This window comes from Oncorhynchus gorbuscha, unplaced genomic scaffold (assembly GCF_021184085.1).
Source record: "Oncorhynchus gorbuscha isolate QuinsamMale2020 ecotype Even-year unplaced genomic scaffold, OgorEven_v1.0 Un_scaffold_915, whole genome shotgun sequence".
Taxonomy (NCBI): domain Eukaryota; kingdom Metazoa; phylum Chordata; class Actinopteri; order Salmoniformes; family Salmonidae; genus Oncorhynchus; species Oncorhynchus gorbuscha.
The window spans coordinates 251,281-271,196 of record NW_025745878.1 but is presented as its reverse complement, the minus strand read 5'-3'; the positions used below and the strand labels follow the sequence as shown (position 1 = coordinate 271,196).

At 47.5% G+C, this 19,916-nt stretch overlaps 1 protein-coding gene across 1 annotated transcript; it reads left to right on the top strand.

Moving 5' to 3' along the window:
* Positions 1-740: 740 nt before the first annotated feature.
* Positions 741-18,162, top strand: LOC124020804 (85/88 kDa calcium-independent phospholipase A2-like). Its single transcript, XM_046336084.1, has 11 exons — positions 741-760; positions 2,540-2,660; positions 6,522-6,612; positions 7,004-7,167; positions 7,430-7,580; positions 7,812-7,945; positions 9,514-9,667; positions 9,767-9,819; positions 10,587-10,702; positions 10,936-11,009; positions 17,252-18,162. Exons 3-11 carry the CDS (start codon positions 6,536-6,538, stop codon positions 17,397-17,399), a joined length of 1,071 nt encoding a protein of 356 aa, XP_046192040.1. The 5' UTR covers positions 741-760; positions 2,540-2,660; positions 6,522-6,535; the 3' UTR covers positions 17,400-18,162.
* The last annotated feature ends 1,754 nt before the right edge of the window (positions 18,163-19,916 follow it).

Genomic DNA, 19,916 nt, shown 5'->3' with positions numbered 1-19,916 from the left:
GGAATGATTAGGGGTCTAGGGTTAGACGGGAATGATTAGGGGTCTAGGGTTAGACGGGAATGATTAGGGGTCTAGGGTTAGACGGGAATGATTAGGGGTCTAGGGTTAGACGGGAATGATTAGGGGTCTAGGGTTAGACGGGAATGATTAGGGGTCTAGGGTTAGACGGGAATGATTAGGGGTCTAGGGTTAGACGGGAATGATTAGGGGTCTAGGGTTAGACGGGAATGATTAGGGGTCTAGGTTAGACGGAATGATTAGGGGTCTAGGGTTAGACGGGAATGATTAGGGGTCTAGGGGTTAGACGGGAATGATTAGGGTCTAGGGTTAGGGAATGATTAGGGTCTAGGGGAATGATTAGGGTCTAGGGTTAGACGGGAATGATTAGGGGTCTAGGGTTAGACGGGAATGATTAGGGGTCTAGGGTTAGACGGGAATGATTAGGGGTCTAGGGTTAGAATTTGGACACTACATAGTCCCTTTCCGTTCATGACCCCTTGTTTTTCTCTCTGACCCCTCCTTCCCCTCCTTGACCTTTACTCTCTGACCCCTGCTGTTTTGCTACTTACAGATGGACCACATGGAACTGATCAAGGCTCTGATCGTGTTTGAGCCGGCGTGGAGATACAATGACCTGGGAGAGACTCCTGGATTGATAGCAGCACTAGTAAAGGTGAGAGGGAATAAAGGAGGAGGGAGGAAAAGGAGGATTGGGGAGAGGGTGAGACACCCGGACTCAAAGCATCACGCACTAGTAAAGGTAAAGGTGAGAGGGAATAAGGTGGATGGAGGGATAGAGAGGGGAAGGAAAAGGAGGATTGGGGAGATGGAGGGGATGGACAGGAAGAATAGAGTAGGTGGATGGAGGGATAGAGTGAGCAAAGGGAAGGAAGGAATGGATGGGTGGATGGAGGGATAGTGAGCAAAGCCAGAATGAATGAATGAATTTACATGGAGGGATAGAGAGCAAAGGGAAGGAATGAATGGGTGGATGGAGGGATAGTGAGCAAAGGGAATGAATGGGTGGATGGAGGGATAGAGAGCAACACAAGGAATGAATGGGATGTGATATGGAGGAATAGAGTGAGCAAAGGGAATGATATAGCATGTATGTGTTAAGGCTGTGTGAAGCAAATAAGGATTAACTACAGTGTATGTGATTGATCTGGCCTCGATTAGTTGATTAATCAGCTGTTTGAAATGTGCTGAATGGGATCATAGTTTGAGCAAATGGTCACATTGCGGGGGACTTTCTGGGGATGACTATTTCCTGGGTTTTTCCACCAACACTTGATTTGTCATCCACTGTCATGAAGCCAGCAGCCTGAGATGGAGGGCTAGTAAGCTAACGTTTGTAAAGCTAGGAGGAGCTGAACATCATAGCTGAAAGCTTAGCTTGCCACCAAAGAGCTTGCTAAGACTATGTATATACAATCAAAGGAAATATATGTTATTTCCGAACATTATCAGTGGTTTATAGCATTAATATAGCTAATGAAAGCTAATCAGTGCTGGATGCTTTTACGTTTAGCCTGTGTGGGTTTGTTGCTCTTAGCACACAGACAATCAGTAGCATACAGCAGAGGTGAGCAGAGGTGAGCAGAGGTGAGCAGAGGTGAGCAGAGGTGAGCAGAGGTGAGCAGAGGTGAGCAGAGGTGAGCAGAGGTGAGCAGAGGTGAGCAGAGGTGAGCAGAGACATGAGACAAATTACCAACATAGTTGGATTCTTCATGTATTTTTACATGACACACAACTTTCACGAGAACAGTCCGCCCTCGAATGCTAGCTGACGTTAGCTTGCAAGTCAGAATTGAAACAAGCTAACTAACGTGAGCAAGCAGGGATTTTAGCAAGCAGGTCGTATTGAAAGTTAGCTACGTCCTATCAAACCTGTCGCCTGGTGTTAATTTCTGTATTTTTGAAGTTATTGTCCATGTCAATCAACCCCTCGGTTGTGGTTTCCATCGTTATACATTTATATAGTTTTTATTAATTGATAATGTCTCAATACAAAAGAATACATGTTACATATGTCTTTCTATGGAAACTATGCGTGTTGTTCCAATCTGCATGTGTGATTGTTTGTGTGTCAGTGTGAATGTCTGTATGATCTGTTTGACCACTCCTCTGTCTCTCCAACTGTCTCTCTCTCTCTAACTGACTGTTTGTGAAATTTAACATTTTGCTCTCTTCTCCCCGATCTTTCACTCTTTCGTTCTCTCTTCTCTCCCCCTACTCTTTCACTCTTTCGTTCTCTCTTCTCTCCCCTACTCTTTCACTCTTTCGTTCTCTCTTCTCTCCCCTACTCTTTCACTCTTTCACTCTCTCGTTCTCTCCTCTCTTTCTCTCTTCTCTCTTCTCTCTTCTCTCTTCTCTCTTCTCTCGTTCTCTCGTTCTCTCGTCTCTCTTCTCTCGTTCTCTCGTTCTCTCCTCCTCTCTCTCCTCTCTCTCCTCTCTCTCCTCTCTTCTCTCTCCTTCCTGCCTGTCATTGTGTGTGCATGTCTCTAACCCTGTGGCTTGGTGTGTTGATTGACTGAAGGTGCCAACAGAAAGGTGCTACTGGACATGCTGTGTAGTGTAGGGGTACAGCGGTGCGCCCCACCCTCCTCCCCCTCAACTCCCATCCTCCCCCAAGAAGGTTGCTTCGTCACCAGGCATAGGTAAAGCCCCCCAATCCTCAATCCCCAAATGTCTCTCTGACCCTTCTCCTCCTGGGGACATACAGTATGTATTAAGCATTTCAGAGTAGGAGTGCTAGGATCAGTTTTGCCGTTCTGATCATAATGAGTTTGATAGAGGGGATCTGATCTTAGATCAGCACTCCTACTCTGAGATGTTTTATGAATACAGGCCCTGATACCATTTAATGTTTCACCCGCTGACCCCCACCCCAATACCCCAGAACCACCCTCTTCTCTGACCCCCACCCCAATACCCCAGAACCTCCTTCTCTCTTCTCTGACCCCCACCCCAATACCCCAGAACCTCCTTCTCTCTTCTCTGACCCCCACCCCAATACCCCAGAACCTCCTTCTCTCTGCTCTGACCCCAACCCCCCCAGAACCTCCTTCTCTCTTCTCTGACCCCCAACCCCAATACCCCAGAACCTCCTTCTCTCTTCTCTGACCCCATACCCCAGAACCACCCTCTCTTTTCTCTGACCCCCAACCCCCATACCCCAGAACCTCCTTCTCTCTTCTCTGACCCGCAACCCCAATACCCCAGAACCTCCCTCTCTTCTCTGACCCCAATACCCCAGAACCTCCCTCCCTCTCTCTTCTCTGACCCCTCCTTTATTTGATGGTGTTTAATCCTTTCTTTCATCCCCTCTTTTTGTTTTCTGTCTTTTCGTTACTGAAGTCTCCCTCTCTCCGGCATCGTGATCCTCCTTACCTTATGGTCTCCCTCTCTCCTCTCTCCGGCATCGTGATCCTCCTTACCTTATGGTCTTCCTCTCTCCTCTCTCCAGCATCGTGATCCTCCTTACCTTATGGTCTCCCTCTCTCCTCTCTCCGGCATCGTGATCCTCCTTACCTTATGGTCTCCCTCTCTCCTCTCTCCGGCATCGTGATCCTCCTTACCTTATGGTCTTCCTCTCTCCTCTCTCCGGCATCGTGATCCTCCTTACCTTATGGTCTTCCTCTCTCCTCTCTCCGGCATCGTGATCCTCCTTACCTTATGGTCTTCCTCTCTCCTCTCTCCGGCATCGTGATCCTCCTTACCTTATGGTCTTCCTCTCTCCTCTCTCCGGCATCGTGATCCTCCTTACCTTATGGTCTCCCTCTCTCCTCTCTCCGGCATCGTGATCCTCCTTACCTTATGGTCTTCCTCTCTCCTCTCTCCGGCATCGTGATCCTCCTTACCTTATGGTCTTCCTCTCTCCTCTCTCCTCTCTCCGGCATCGTGATCCTCCTTACCTTATGGTCTTCCTCTCTCCTCTCTCCGGCATCGTGATCCTCCTTACCTTATGGTCTTCCTCTCTCCTCTCTCCTCTCTCCGGCATCGTGATCCTCCTTACCTTATGGTCTTCCTCTCTCCTCTCTCCGGCATCGTGATCCTCCTTACCTTATGGTCTCCCTCTCCTCTCTCCTCTCTCCGGCATCGTGATCCTCCTTACCTTATGGTCTCCCTCTCTCCTCTCTCCGGCATCGTGATCCTCCTTACCTTATGGTCTCCCTCTCTCCGGCATCGTGATCCTCCTTACCTTATGGTCTTCCTCTCTCCTCTCTCCGGCATCGTGATCCTCCTTACCTTATGGTCTTCCTCTCTCCTCTCTCCGGCATCGTGATCCTCCTTACCTTATGGTCTTCCTCTCTCTCTCTCCGGCATCGTGATCCTCCTTACCTTATGGTCTTCCTCTCTCCTCTCTCCGGCATCGTGATCCTCCTTACCTTATGGTCTCCCTCCTCTCTCCGGCATCGTGATCCTCCTTACCTTATGGTCTTCCTTTCTCCTCTCTCCGGCATCGTGATCCTCCTTACCTTATGGTCTTCCTCTCTCCTCTCTCTCTCTCCGGCATCGTGATCCTCCTTACCTTATGGTCTTCCTCTCTCCTCTCTCCGGCATCGTGATCCTCCTTACCTTATGGTCTTCCTCTCTCCTCTCTCCGGCATCGTGATCCTCCTTACCTTATGGTCTTCCTCTCTCCTCTCTCCGGCATCGTGATCCTCCTTACCTTATGGTCTTCCTCTCTCCTCTCTCCGGCATCGTGATCCTCCTTACCTTATGGTCTTCTCTCTCCTCTCTCCTCTCTCCGGCATCGTGATCCTCCTTACCTTATGGTCTTCCTCTCTCCTCTCTCCGGCATCGTGATCCTCCTTACCTTATGGTCTTCCTCTCTCCTCTCTCCTCTCTCCGGCATCGTGATCCTCCTTACCTTATGGTCTTCCTCTCTCCTCTCTCCTCTCTCCGGCATCGTGATCCTCCTTACCTTATGGTCTCCCTCTCTCCTCTCTCCTCTCTCCGGCATCGTGATCCTCCTTACCTTATGGTCTCCCTCTCTCCTCTCTCCGGCATCGTGATCCTCCTTACCTTATGGTCTCCCTCTCTCCTCTCTCCGGCATCGTGATCCTCCTTACCTTATGGTCTTCCTCTCTCCTCTCTCCGGCATCGTGATCCTCCTTACCTTATGGTCTTCCTCTCTCCTCTCTCCGGCATCGTGATCCTCCTTACCTTATGGTCTTCCTCTCTCCTCTCTCCGGCATCGTGATCCTCCTTACCTTATGGTCTTCCTCTCTCCTCTCTCCGGCATCGTGATCCTCCTTACCTTATGGTCTCCCTCTCTCCTCTCTCCGGCATCGTGATCCTCCTTACCTTATGGTCTTCCTTTCTCCTCTCTCCGGCATCGTGATCCTCCTTACCTTATGGTCTTCCTCTCTCCTCTCTCCTCTCTCCCGGCATCGTGATCCTCCTTACCTTATGGTCTTCCTCTCTCCTCTCTCCGGCATCGTGATCCTCCTTACCTTATGGTCTTCCTCTCTCCTCTCTCCGGCATCGTGATCCTCCTTACCTTATGGTCTTCCTCTCTCCTCTCTCCTCTCTCCGGCATCGTGATCCTCCTTACCTTATGGTCTTCCTCTCTCCTCTCTCCTCTCTCCGGCATCGTGATCCTCCTTACCTTATGGTCTCCCTCTCTCCTCTCTCCTCTCTCCGGCATCGTGATCCTCCTTACCTTATGGTCTTCCCCTTTTGAAGACTTTCTCCTTTTCCTTCTTTCTCTCTTTTTCACCCTTTTTTCTTTTTCCTCCCTTCGTCAGTCCCTTCAAACATTCATCTGCTTTGTTTTTAATTCATCCTTCCCTCTATCGCTCCATCTGTATTCTCCCCTCTCTTCTCTCCCTGCAGTTTGAGTTATGCTGTTACTTCTCCCCTCTCTTCTCTCCCTGCAGTTTGAGTTATGCTGTTACTTCTCCCTCTCTTCTCTCCCTGCAGTTTGAGTTATGCTGTTACTTCTCCCCTCTCTTCTCTCCCTGCAGTTTGAGTTATGCTGTTACTTCTCCCCTCTCTTCTCTCCCTGCAGTTTGAGTTATGCTGTTACTTCTCCCCTCTCTTCTCTCCCTGCAGTTTGAGTTATGCTGTTACTTCTTCTCTTCTCTCCCTGCAGTTTGAGTTATGCTTTACTCCCCCTCTCTTCTCTCCCTGCAGTTTGAGTTATGCTGTTACTTCTCCCCTCTCTTCTCTCCCTGCAGTTTGAGTTATGCTGTTACTTCTCCCCTCTCTTCTCTCCCTGCAGTTTGAGTTATGCTGTTACTTCTCCCTCTCTTCTCTCCCTGCAGTTTGAGTTATGCTGTTACTTCTCCCCTCTCTTCTCTCCCTGCAGTTTGAGTTATGCTGTTATTCTCCCCTCTCTTCTCTCCCTGCAGTTTGAGTTATGCTGTTACTTCTCCCCTCTCTTCTCTCTTCCCACTTCTCTCTCCTTTTCCCCCCAGGCTCCTCCCCTTCTCTCTGTCCCTCTCTTCCATTCCACTCTGCGCTCCTATTGGTTGATTAGACCTGGGTCCTTGTCTGTGATTGGCCGACAGGGTTCGAGGACATCATGCACGTTGCGGCGGCGGTGGGTGCGATGAGTCGCGGCCGGGAGGAAGTGGACGGGTTCAAAACAGGAAGCAGGAAGTATGTTTCTGTGTATTTTATTTTGGTTATTTAGAAATGTATCAGTTTTTTTTCTTAATTCAACGTCCTGCTGATCTGTGTGATTCTTTGGTTGGTTGATTAATTATAACACCAGTTTGAATGAATAGTCAAGTGTACAATATAGACGAATGACTTTATATATTGTCTGAATGGCTTGTTCCTCTTTCTCCTGCTGTGTAAGAGTCTTTCTAATGGCCTCCTCTCTCCTCTAGGATAGACAGACTGATGTGTAATGGTCTCCTCCTCTAGGATAGACAGACTGCTGTGTAATGGTCTCCTCTAGGATAGACAGACTGCTGTGTAATGGTCTCCTCTAGGATAGACAGACTGCTGTGTAAGAGTCACACTAATGGCCTCCTCTCTCCTCTAGGATAGACAGACTGCTGTGTCTGGATGGAGGGGGCATTAAAGGCTTGGTTCTGATCCAGTTGTTAATCTCCCTGGAGAAAGAGGCAGGCAGGCCCATCAAGGAACTCTTTGACTGGGTTTCTGGGACCAGCACAGGGGGCATACTGGCCCTGGCTATCGTCCATGGTGAGATGTTACTGCGTGTGTATTATGAGTGTCTGTGAGCAGAGAAACTCATATGGTGTGATGTGTTTTATATAGTTGATGTGGTCCTCAATAGTTTTAATGGATTGTTTTTTTCATACAAAGTTGTCCCTAACTTCTTAAAGAGCAGCCTTGAACCGTAGACCCTTTCCACATTGAAAATGTTTTTGTGAGATGCTGTCGTACCTTTCCAGGTAAGGATATGGAGTAATTCTCCTCTCTCTCTTCTTTCTCTCCCCCCCAGGTAAGGATATGGAGTATCTGCGATGCCTCTACTTCCGTATGAAGGAGCAGGTGTTCAAGGGGTCGCGACCCTACGAGTCGGCCCCTCTGGAGGACTTCCTGAAGAAAGAGTTCGGCGAGAACACCATGATGACAGACGTACGGCACCCCAGGTAACCATGGCAACACTCTGGCTTTGTCTGATTGGTCAATTCAGGGAGCTGCTGTAATACTAACACTATTTCATTAGTTTCAATTGTATTTTCATGAGCTATGAATGTACGTTTTCTCTCATCCTGAGGTTTCCTTTGTCTCTCTAATATTGTCTCTGTGTGTGTGTGTGTGTGTGTGTGTGTGTGTGTGTGTGTGTGTGTGTGTGTGTGTGTCTCTGTCTGTCTTCACAGGGTGATGGTAACCAGTGTGCTGGCAGACAGACATCCAGGAGAGCTCCATCTCTTTAGGAACTATGACCCCCTCCCTGCCCAGAGAACGCCCTACGCTGGCACAGCCACCTTCCTTCCCCTCACCATACCACAAGGTAACAGAGTGGAGGGGACAGGCTGTGTTTGTGTTCTACCTCGGTGTGTGTGAAGTGATAATGGCCATGTACTGTTATAATCTCCACCTGGCACAGCCAGAAGAGGACTGACCCCTCAGTGGTTCCTCTGGGTTCCTGCCTTTCTAAGGAGTTCTTCCTAGGTTCCTGCCTTTCTAAGGAGTTCTTCCTAGGTTCCTGCCTTTCTAAGGAGTTCTTCCTAGGTTCCTGCCTTTCTAAGGAGTTCTTCCTAGGTTCCTGCCTTTCTAAGGAGTTCTTCCTAGGTTCCTGCCTTTCTAAGGAGTTCTTCCTAGGTTCCTGCCTTTCTAAGGAGTTCTTCCTAGGTTCCTGCCTTTCTAAGGAGTTCTTCCTAGGTTCCTGCCTTTCTAAGGAGTTCTTCCTAGGTTCCTGCCTTTCTAAGGAGTTCTTCCTAGGTTCCTGCCTTTCTAGGGAGTTCTTCCTAGGTTCCTGCCTTTCTAGGGAGTTCTTCCTAGGTTCCTGCCTTTCTAAGGAGTTCTTCCTAGGTTCCTGCCTTTCTAAGGAGTTCTTCCTAGGTTCCTGCCTTTCTAAGGAGTTCTTCCTAGGTTCCTGCCTTTCTAAGGAGTTCTTCCTAGGTTCCTGCCTTTCTAAGGAGTTCTTCCTAGGTTCCTGCCTTTCTAGGGAGTTCTTCCTAGGTTCCTGCCTTTCTAAGGAGTTCTTCCTAGGTTCCTGCCTTTCTAAGGAGTTCTTCCTAGGTTCCTGCCTTTCTAAGGAGTTCTTCCTAGGTTCCTGCCTTTCTAGGAGTTCTTCCTAGGTTCCTGCCTTTCTAGGGAGTTCTTCCTAGGTTCCTGCCTTTCTAAGGAGTTCTTCCTAGGTTCCTGCCTTTCTAAGGAGTTCTTCCTAGGTTCCTGCCTTTCTAAGGAGTTCTTCCTAGGTTCCTGCCTTTCTAAGGAGTTCTTCCTAGGTTCCTGCCTTTCTAAGGAGTTCTTCCTAGGTTCCTGCCTTTCTAAGGAGTTCTTCCGAGCCACCGTGCTTCTACATCTGCATCTTGCTGGTTGGGGTTTTAGTCTGGGTTTCTGTATAAGCACGTTGTGACATCAGCTGATGTAGAAAGGGCTTTATAAAAACATTTGATTGATAATGATCGCCCTGTGGTCTGAGTGTCTGTGTTTGGAGTCTGTGTGTCAGGGCCAGCTGTGTTTCCATCTGGTGGTGGTATGAGTGTGTGTGTGTTGTTTTTTCAGGATGGGAGGATGAGGATGTGTTGATAGTTGGATACACTCAGGAACCTGCTAAAAAGCATAGGAAGGTGACCGACCAAGGTGTGTGTGTTATGGCTCTGTGTATGTTATGTCTGTGTGTGGTCTGACTGTGTGTGTGTGTGTGTGTGTGTGTGTGTGTGTGTGTGTGTGTGTGTGTGTGTGTGTGATGCCTGTTCTCTCTGAGTGGAGGTGAAAGGGTCACAGTGAAGATGCTTGGTGAATCTGCTCTCACACCTCACCAATTTCACTAACTTTTTTCATCATCAATCATGATTTTGTCTGATTGACTGGTTGACTTGATGCTTAGCCCCAACCCTCTTGGCCTTTCAGAGCAGGTCGTGTGGAGAGCCGCCCGTTCCAGTGGCGCCGCCCCCACCTACTTCCGACCAATGGGGCGGTTTCTGGACGGAGGGTTGCTGGCCAATAACCCGACACTGGATGCCATGACTGAGATCCACCAATACAACAAATCCCTGAAAGCAGAGGTGTGACTCTAAGAAGTTTCATCTGAAATGTTCCTTTTGTACTGACTCGTCTGTTTAACATCTCTGTCTCTCTCTCTCTCTCTGTTTAATTTGAATGTAGGGCGTGGCCTGGAGGTGCAGCGTCTAGGTGTGGTGGTTTCTTTAGGGACAGGTAAGAGCTTTATATAGGTATATTATAATATGTAGAGATCATATGGATGTGTATATTTATTAGGACAGGTAAGAGCTTTATATTGGTATATTATAATATGTAGAGATCATATGGATGTGTATATTTATTAGGACAGGTAAGAGCTTTATATTGGTATATTATAATATGTAGAGATCATATGGATGTGTATATTTATTAGGACAGGTAAGAGCTTTATATTGGTATATTATAATATGTAGAGATCATATAGATGTGTATATTTATTGGGACAGGTAGAGCTTTATATTGGTATGTTATAATATGTAGAGATCATATAGATGTGTATATTTATTGGGACAGGTAGAGCTTTATATTGGTATATTATAATATGTAGAGATCATATTGTGTATATTTATTTATTGGGACAGGTAGAGCTTTATATTGTTATATTATAATATGTAGAGATCATATGGATGTGTATATTATATTTATTGGGACAGGTAGAGCTTTATATAGGTATATTATAATATGTAGAGATCATATGGATGTGTATATTATATTTATTGGGACAGGTAGAGCTTTATATAGGTATGTTATAATATGTAGAGATCATATGGATGTGTATATTATATTTATTGGGACAGGTAGAGCTTTATATAGGTATATTATAATATGTAGAGATCATATGGATGTGTATATTATATTTATTAGGACAGGTAATAGCTTTATATTGGTATGTTATAATATGTAGAGATCATATGGATGTGTATATTATTATATTGGGACAGGTAAGCCTCCCCAGGTAGTGGTGAACTCTGTAGATGTGTTCAGACCCTCCAACCCTCTGGAACTGGCCAAGAGCTTTGTAGGCGCCAAGGAGCTGGGCAAGATGCTGGTGGACTGTGTGAGTTGGTTTAACGATTGGTTGGTATCCTGCATAGTTAAATGTTTGCATTAGTGAAACGTAGGTGACACTAATAGCTGATAGTAATTCACATTTTAAAAATCTTCATTTTCATTCAACATTTCCGCTCTGAAACCAATGTCCTAGTGGTCCCTGTTTTAGAGGTCCCTGTATTATTACTCCTCTGCAACACACTGATTTCCTCTGTCTCTCTCCCTCCTTCTGTCTGTCAGTGTACAGACTCTGATGGTTGTGCTGTGGACAGGGCCCGGTCCTGGTGTGAGATGACTGATACTGTCTACCATAGGTCAGTCTGACACTAACCTCATCATACTGATACTGTCTACCACAGGTCAGTCTGACACTAACCTCGTCATACTGATACTGTCTACCACAGGTCAGTCTGACACTAACCTCATCATACTGATACTGTCTACCACAGGTCAGTCTGACACTAACCTCATCATACTGTCTACCACAGGTCAGTCTGACACTAACCTCATACTGATACTGTCTACCACAGGTCAGTCTGACACTAACCTCATCATACTGATACTGTCTACCACAGGTCAGTCTGACACTAACCTCATCATACTGTCTACCACAGGTCAGTCTGACACTAACCTCGTCATACTGATACTGTCTACCACAGGTCAGTCTGACACTAACCTCGTCATACTGATACTGTCTACCACAGGTCAGTCTGACACTAACCTCATCATACTGATACTGTCTACCACAGGTCAGTCTGACACTAACCTCATCATACTGTCTACCACAGGTCAGTCTGACACTAACCTCATCATACTGTCTACCACAGGTCAGTCTGACACTAACCTCATCATACTGATACTGTCTACCACAGGTCAGTCTGACACGAACCTCATCATAATACTGTCTACCACAGGTCAGTCTGACACTAACCTCATCATACTGTCTACCACAGGTCAGTCTGACACTAACCTCATCATAATGATACTGTCTACCACAGGTCAGTCTGACACGAACCTCATCATAATACTGTCTACCACAGGTCAGTCTGACACTAACCTCGTCATACTGTCTGTCACAGGTCAGTCTGACACTAACCTCATCATAATAATACTGTCTACCACAGGTCAGTCTGACACTAACCTCATCATACTAATACTGTCTACCACAGGTCAGTCTGACACTAACCTCATCATAATAATACTGTCTACCACAGGTCAGTCTGACACGAACCTCATCATAATACTGTCTACCACAGGTCAGTCTGACACTAACCTCGTCATACTGTCTACCACAGGTCAGTCTGACACTAACCTCATCATAATAATACTGTCTACCACAGGTCAGTCTGACACTAACCTCATCATACTAATACTGTCTACCACAGGTCAGTCTGACACTAACCTCGTCATACTGATACTGTCTACCACAGGTCAGTCTGACACTAACCTCGTCATACTGATACTGTCTACCACAGGTCAGTCTGACACTAACCTCGTCATACTGATACTGTCTACCACAGGTCAGTCTGACACTAACCTCATCATACTGTCTACCACAGGTCAGTCTGACACTAACCTCGTCATACTGTCTACCACAGGTCAGTCTGACACTAACCTCATCATAATAATACTGTCTACCACAGGTCAGTCTGACACTAACCTCATCATACTAATACTGTCTACCACAGGTCAGTCTGACACTAACCTCGTCATACTGATACTGTCTACCACAGGTCAGTCTGACACTAACCTCGTCATACTGATACTGTCTACCACAGGTCAGTCTGACACTAACCTCGTCATACTGATACTGTCTACCACAGGTCAGTCTGACACGAACCTCATCATAATACTGTCTACCACAGGTCAGTCTGACACGAACCTCATCATAATACTGTCTACCACAGGTCAGTCTGACACTAACCTCATCATAATAATACTGTCTACCACAGGTCAGTCTGACACTAACCTCGTCATACTGATACTGTCTACCACAGGTCAGTCTGACACGAACCTCATCATAATACTGTCTACCACAGGTCAGTCTGACACGAACCTCATCATAATACTGTCTACCACAGGTCAGTCTGACACTAACCTCATCATAATAATACTGTCTACCACAGGTCAGTCTGACACTAACCTCGTCATACTGATACTGTCTACCACAGGTCAGTCTGACACTAACCTCATCATAATAATACTGTCTACCACAGGTCAGTGACACTAACCTCATCATAATAATACTGTCTACCACAGGTCAGTCTGACACGAACCTCATCATAATACTGTCTACCACAGGTCAGTCTGACACTAACCTCGTCATACTGTCTACCACAGGTCAGTCTGACACTAACCTCATCATAATAATACTGTCTACCACAGGTCAGTCTGACACTAACCTCGTCATACTGATACTGTCTACCACAGGTCAGTCTGACACTAACCTCATCATAATAATACTGTCTACCACAGGTCAGTCTGACACTAACCTCGTCATACTGATACTGTCTACCACAGGTCAGTCTGACACTAACCTCGTCATACTGATACTGTCTACCACAGGTCAGTCTGACACTAACCTCGTCATACTGTCTACCACAGGTCAGTCTGACACTAACCTCGTCATACTGTCTACCTACAGGTCAGTCTGACACTAACCTCGTCATACTAATACTGTCTACCACAGGTCAGTCTGACACTAACCTCATCATACTGATACTGTCTACCACAGGTCAGTCTGACACTAACCTCGTCATACTGTACTGTCACAGGTCAGTCTGACACTAACCTCGTCATACTGTCTACCACAGGTCAGTCTGACACTAACCTCGTCATACTGTCTACCACAGGTCAGTCTGACACTAACCTCGTCATACTGTCTACCACAGGTCAGTCTGACACTAACCTCGTCATACTGTCTACCACAGGTCAGTCTGACACTAACCTCATCATACTGATACTGTCTACCACAGGTCAGTCTGACACTAACCTCGTCATACTGTCTACCACAGGTCAGTCTGACACTAACCTCGTCATACTGTCTACCACAGGTCAGTCTGACACTAACCTCGTCATACTGTCTACCACAGGTCAGTCTGACACTAACCTCGTCATACTGTCTACCACAGGTCAGTCTGACACTAACCTCATCATACATACTGTCTACCACAGGTCAGTCTGACACTAACCTCGTCATACTGTCTACCACAGGTCAGTCTGACACTAACCTCGTCATACTGTCTACCACAGGTCAGTCTGACACTAACCTCGTCATACTGTCTACCACAGGTCAGTCTGACACTAACCCCGTCATACTAATACTGTCTACCACAGGTCAGTCTGACACTAACCTCGTCATACTGATACTGTCTACCACAGGTCAGTCTGACACTAACCTCGTCATACTGTACTGTCTACCACAGGTCAGTCTGACACTAACCTCGTCATACTGTCTACCACAGGTCAGTCTGACACTAACCTCGTCATACTAATACTGTCTACCACAGGTCAGTCTGACACTAACCTCACATACTGATACTGTCTACCACAGGTCAGTCTGACACTAACCTCGTCATACTGATACTGTCTACCACAGGTCAGTCTGACACTAACCTCATCATACTGATACTGTCTACCACAGGTCAGTCTGACACTAACCTCGTCATACTGTCTACCACAGGTCAGTCTGACACTAACCTCATCATACTGATACTGTCTACCACAGGTCAGTCTGACACTAACCTCGTCATACTGTCTACCACAGGTCAGTCTGACACTAACCTCGTCATACTGTCTACCACAGGTCAGTCTGACACTAACCTCGTCATACTGTCTACCACAGGTCAGTCTGACACTAACCCCGTCATACTAATACTGTCTACCACAGGTCAGTCTGACACTAACCTCGTCATACTGATACTGTCTACCACAGGTCAGTCTGACACTAACCTCGTCATACTGTCTACCACAGGTCAGTCTGACACTAACCTCGTCATACTGTCTACCACAGGTCAGTCTGACACTAACCTCGTCACACTGATACTGTCTACCACAGGTCAGTCTGACACTAACCTCATCATACTGTCTACCACAGGTTGTTTGTTTTGGCACGGCACATGCACCTGAATGCACTCAGGTCTCCTTTCTATGGGCACCTAAGTTACAATCTGTTTGCCTTGTGAAACCCTGTAAGATCCTATTTTACATGTTGGCAATGGAACAAGCTGTCACATGATGCCCACCTGACACAAATTGCAATTTATAACAGACAGAGTTTTTGTATTGTGTGAACGTCAACAGTAATTGTTTTTGTATTGTGTGAACGTCAATAGTAATTGTGTAATTGCAGGGTTGCGTTCCAAACAAATCAACTACAAGTGTCCTTGATCAGGTTCCTCAACGGCACAGCTAGGAGAGCTCCAAACAACGCCTTATAGTTGAGACTGTTCTCACACTGGAGAGGTGTGTCTCCACTTGGAGACACCAGGTGGTCCTCACTGGAGAGGTGTGTCTCCACTTGGAGACACCAGTTGGTCCTCACTGGAGAGGTGTGTGTGTGTCTCCACTTGGAGACACCAGTTGGTCCTCACTGGAGAGGTGTGTGTGTGTGTCTCCACTTGGAGACACCAGTTGGTCCTCACTGGAGAGGTGTGTGTGTGTGTCTCCACTTGGAGACACCAGTTGTTCCTCACTGGAGAGGTGTGGGTGTCTCCACTTGGAGACACCAGTTGGTCCTCACTGGAGAGGTGTGGGTGTCTCCACTTGGAGACACCAGTTGGTCCTCACTGGAGAGGTGTGGGTGTCTCCACTTGGAGACACCAGTTGGTCCTCACTGGAGAGGTGGGTGTCTCCACTTGGAGACACCAGTTGGTCCTCACTGGAGAGGTGTGTGGGTGTCTCCACTTGGAGACACCAGTTGGTCCTCACTGGAGAGGTGTGTGTGTGTCTCCACTTGGAGACACCAGTTGGTCCTCACTGGAGAGGTGTGTGTGTGTCTCCACTTGGAGACACCAGTTGGTCCTCACTGGAGGGGTGTGTGTGTCTCCACTTGGAGACACCAGTTGGTCCTCACTGGAGAGGTGTGTGTGTCTCCACTTGGAGACACCAGTTGGTCCTCACTGGAGAGGTGTGTGTGTGTCTCCACTTGGAGACACCAGTTGGTCCTCACTGGAGAGGTGTGTGTGTGTCTCCACTTGGAGACACCAGTTGGTCCTCACTGGAGAGGTGTGTGTGTGTCTCCACTTGGAGACACCAGTTGGTCCTCACTGGAGAGGTGTGTGTGTGTGTGTCTCCACTTGGAGACACCAGTTGGTCCTCACTGGAGAGGTGTGTGTGTGTGTGTGTCTCCACTTGGAGACACCAGTTGGTCCTCACTGGAGAGGTGTGTGTGTGTGTCTCCACTTGGAGACACCAGTTGGTCCTCACTGGAGAGGTGTGTGTGTGTGTCTCCACTTGGAGACACCAGTTGGTCCTCACTGGAGAGGTGTGTGTGTGTGTCTCCACTTGGAGACACCAGTTGGTCCTCACTGGAGAGGTGTGTGTGTGTGTCCCACTTGGAGACACCAGTTGGTCCTCACTGGAGAGGTGTGTGTGTGTGTGTCTCCACTTGGAGACACCAGTTGGTCCTCACTGGAGAGGTGTGTGTGTGTGTCTCCACTTGGAGACACCAGTTGGTCCTCACTGGAGAGGTGTGTGTGTGTCTCCACTTGGAGACACCAGTTGGTCCTCACTGGAGAGGTGTGTGTGTGTCTCCACTTGGAGACACCAGTTGGTCCTCACTGGAGAGGTGTGTGTGTGTGTGTGTCTCCACTTGGAGACACCAGTTGGTCCTCACTGGAGAGGTGTGTGTGTGTGTCTCCACTTGGAGACACCAGTTGGTCCTCACTGGAGAGGTGTGTGTGTCTCCACTTGGAGACACCAGTTGGTCCTCACTGGAGAGGTGTGTCTCCACTTGGAGACACCAGTTGGTCCTCACTGGAGAGGTGTGTGTGTCTCCACTTGGAGACACCAGTTGGTCCTCACTGGAGAGGTGTGGGTGTCTCCACTTGGAGACACCAGTTGGTCCTCACTGGAGAGGTGTGTGTGTGTGTGTGTCTCCACTTGGAGACACCAGTTGGTCCTCACTGGAGAGGTGTGTGTGTGTGTGTCTCCACTTGGAGACACCAGTTGGTCCTCACTGAAACTCTTGTCATTGTTTTGTGTCTTGTGTTGCACCTCCCCCACGTTTTCCAGGAATATTCTTATGTTACTGAATGTATCCGGAGTATTTTCAGTTTTCGAAGTCAACACATGGAGCGAGAAGAACAGTAAATGTAAAATGCACATAAAGTCAAGTGTTTGGCTTCAGTGTTGTCAGGTGAATTGTTTTCTTCAGTCTAATCATTTCCCCATTATCTCCAAAACGGTTCCCTTTCCATTGCTACAGCGGTTATGCATTTCATCTTTATTCTTTATTCCATAAAGGCCAATTCCCACAAGTGTAACAGGTTAAAAACATTCTGTGTGACACTGTGCTCTTGTTGAACTAGCCTGCTCTCTCCTCCCATCCCCCCAGACTGAGCCCCCAGCTCTCCCAGGAAGTGATGCTGGATGAGGTGAGTGACGCCGTGCTGGTGGACATGCTGTGGGAGACCCAGATGTACCTCTACGAACAGAGGGAGAACGTCCAACTCCTGGCACAGCAACTACTCAACGGCTACTGAGGAGAGGAGAGGGAAGGATGGGAGGATGCTATGGGAATCCCAGATGTACCTCTATGAACAGTGGGGCATCATACAACTACTGGCACAGCAACTACTCAACGGCTACTGAGGAGAGGAGAGGGAATGATGGGAGGATGCTATGGGAATCCCAGATGTACCTCTATGAACAGTGGGGCATCATACAACTACTGGCACAGCAACTACTCAACGGCTACTGAGGAGAGGAGAGGGAAGGATGGGAGGATGCTATGGGAATCCCAGATGTACCTCTATGAACAGTGGGGCATCATACAACTACTGGCACAGCAACTACTCAACGGCTACTGAGGAGAGGAGAGGGAAGGATGGGAGGATGCTATGGGAATCCCAGATGTACCTCTATGAACAGTGGGGCATCATACAACTACTGGCACAGCAACTACTCAACGGCTACTGAGGAGAGGAGAGGGAAGGATGGGAGGATGCTATGGGAATCCCAGATGTACCTCTATGAACAGTGGGGCATCATACAACTACTGGCACTACAGGGGTTTGTTCATTACGCCGATTCTGTGGCAAAACGTTTTGTCAACAGAAGCAAATGGAAGGAAACGGGGAGTGACCTACCAATTTGTTCAGTAGAAACACATTTTCTATTGGGGTGTAATCATTGTGTAGATGACAAATGTACTTGGACATTTGCTCTGAGCTTTTTCATCACCTGGTGGTTTGTCAGAGCGGTAGAGAGACAAACAGAGAGGGGAAGAGGTACAGAGAGACACACAGAGAGGGGAAGAGGTACAGAGAGACACACAGAGAGGGGAAGAGGTAGAGAGAGACACACAGAGAGACACACAGAGAGACACACAGAGAGACACACAGAGAGACACACAGAGAGACACACAGAGAGACACACAGAGGGGAAGAGGTAGAGAGAGACACACAGAGAGACACACAGAGGGGAAGAGGTAGAGAGAGACACACAGAGAGACACACAGAGAGACACACAGAGAGACACACAGAGACACACAGAGAGGGGAAGAGGTAGAGAGAGACACACAGAGAGACACACAGAGAGGGGAAGAGGTAGAGAGAGACACACAGAGAGGGGAAGAGGTACAGAGAGACACACAGAGAGGGGAAGAGGTAGAGAGAGACACACAGAGAGGGGAAGAGGTAGAGAGAGACACACAGAGAGACACACAGAGAGACACACAGAGAGGGGAAGAGGTACAGAGAGACACACAGAGAGGGGAAGAGGTAGAGAGAGACACACAGAGAGGGGAAGAGGTAGAGAGAGACACACAGAGAGACACACAGAGAGACACACAGAGAGGGGAAGAGGTACAGAGAGACAAACAGAGAGGGGAAGAGGTACAGAGAGACACACAGAGAGGGGAAGAGGTAGAGAGAGACACACAGAGAGACACACAGAGAGACACACAGAGAGACACACAGAGAGACACACAGAGAGACACACAGAGAGACACACACAGAAGAGACACACAGAGAGACACACAGAGGGGAAGAGGTAGAGAGAGACACACAGAGAGACACACAGAGAGACACACAGAGACACACAGAGGGGAAGAGGTAGAGAGAGACACACAGAGAGACACACAGAGAGGGGAAGAGGTAGAGAGAGACACACAGAGAGACACACAGAGAGGGGAAGAGGTAGAGAGAGACACACAGAGAGACACACAGAGAGACACAGAGAGACACACAGAGAGGGGAAGAGGTAGAGAGAGACACAGAGAGACACACACACAGAGAGACACACACACAGAGAGACACACACACAGAGACACACACACAGACACACACACAGAGACACACACACAGACACACACAGAGACACACACAGAGACACACACACAGAGAGACACACACAGAGAGACACACAGAGAGACACACACACAGAGAGGGGAAGATAAAAGAAGAGTGACGTTTCTTCTCTTTCAATAAGTCAGTCTAAAACCTGGGGAAAGGAAGATTCAGCTTTGCACAACAGTCCTGAGACTGACCCAGTTCCAAATTATATAAAAAATAAAGATCAGAAACATTTATAGTGGAAAAAGATAAGAAATAGAGGATTACAGTTTGTACAGTTGACCTCTTCTTGACATATCCTGACGTTGTATTTATTTATTGAGCAAATCCTTCAAATAATCCGATTTACATTCAATAAAACAAATGCAGCCATGTAAATGATGTGAATCACTGTTTTGCATCATTATTACCACATACTACACCCATAATCCCTCAAACCGACATCCCCATTCAAGTCAACGAGGCCTTAATGGGAGGGCTGGCGGGCCATTCTGAACCTGGTCAATAAGAAACTCTTGTTTTCGTTGCAACATGTTCTACTATGATTTGCTACGGTGTGCACTAATGAATACGACCCGGATCTATCTCTTGTAACTACTTTTGTCCTATCATATCTGCCTTCTTGCAGTCTTAACTCATCCCAATGGGTTGTGATACTATCTATCTGCACTGTTTGTCTGTGTCTGAAATGGCACCCTGGTCAAA

What these genes read in the sequence shown, in the direction of transcription:
- LOC124020804 (XM_046336084.1), top strand. Translation starts at nt 6,536, where the DNA reads ATGCACGTTGCGGCGGCGGTGGGTGCGATGAGTCGCGGCCGGGAGGAA. An exon ending in TCCCCTCACCATACCACAAG is followed by an intron (nt 7,946 to 9,513) that starts GTAACAGAGTGG and finishes TTGGCCTTTCAG; the next exon opens with AGCAGGTCGTGTGGAGAGCC. An exon ending in ACTGATACTGTCTACCATAG is followed by an intron (nt 11,010 to 17,251) that starts GTCAGTCTGACA and finishes CCATCCCCCCAG; the next exon opens with ACTGAGCCCCCAGCTCTCCC.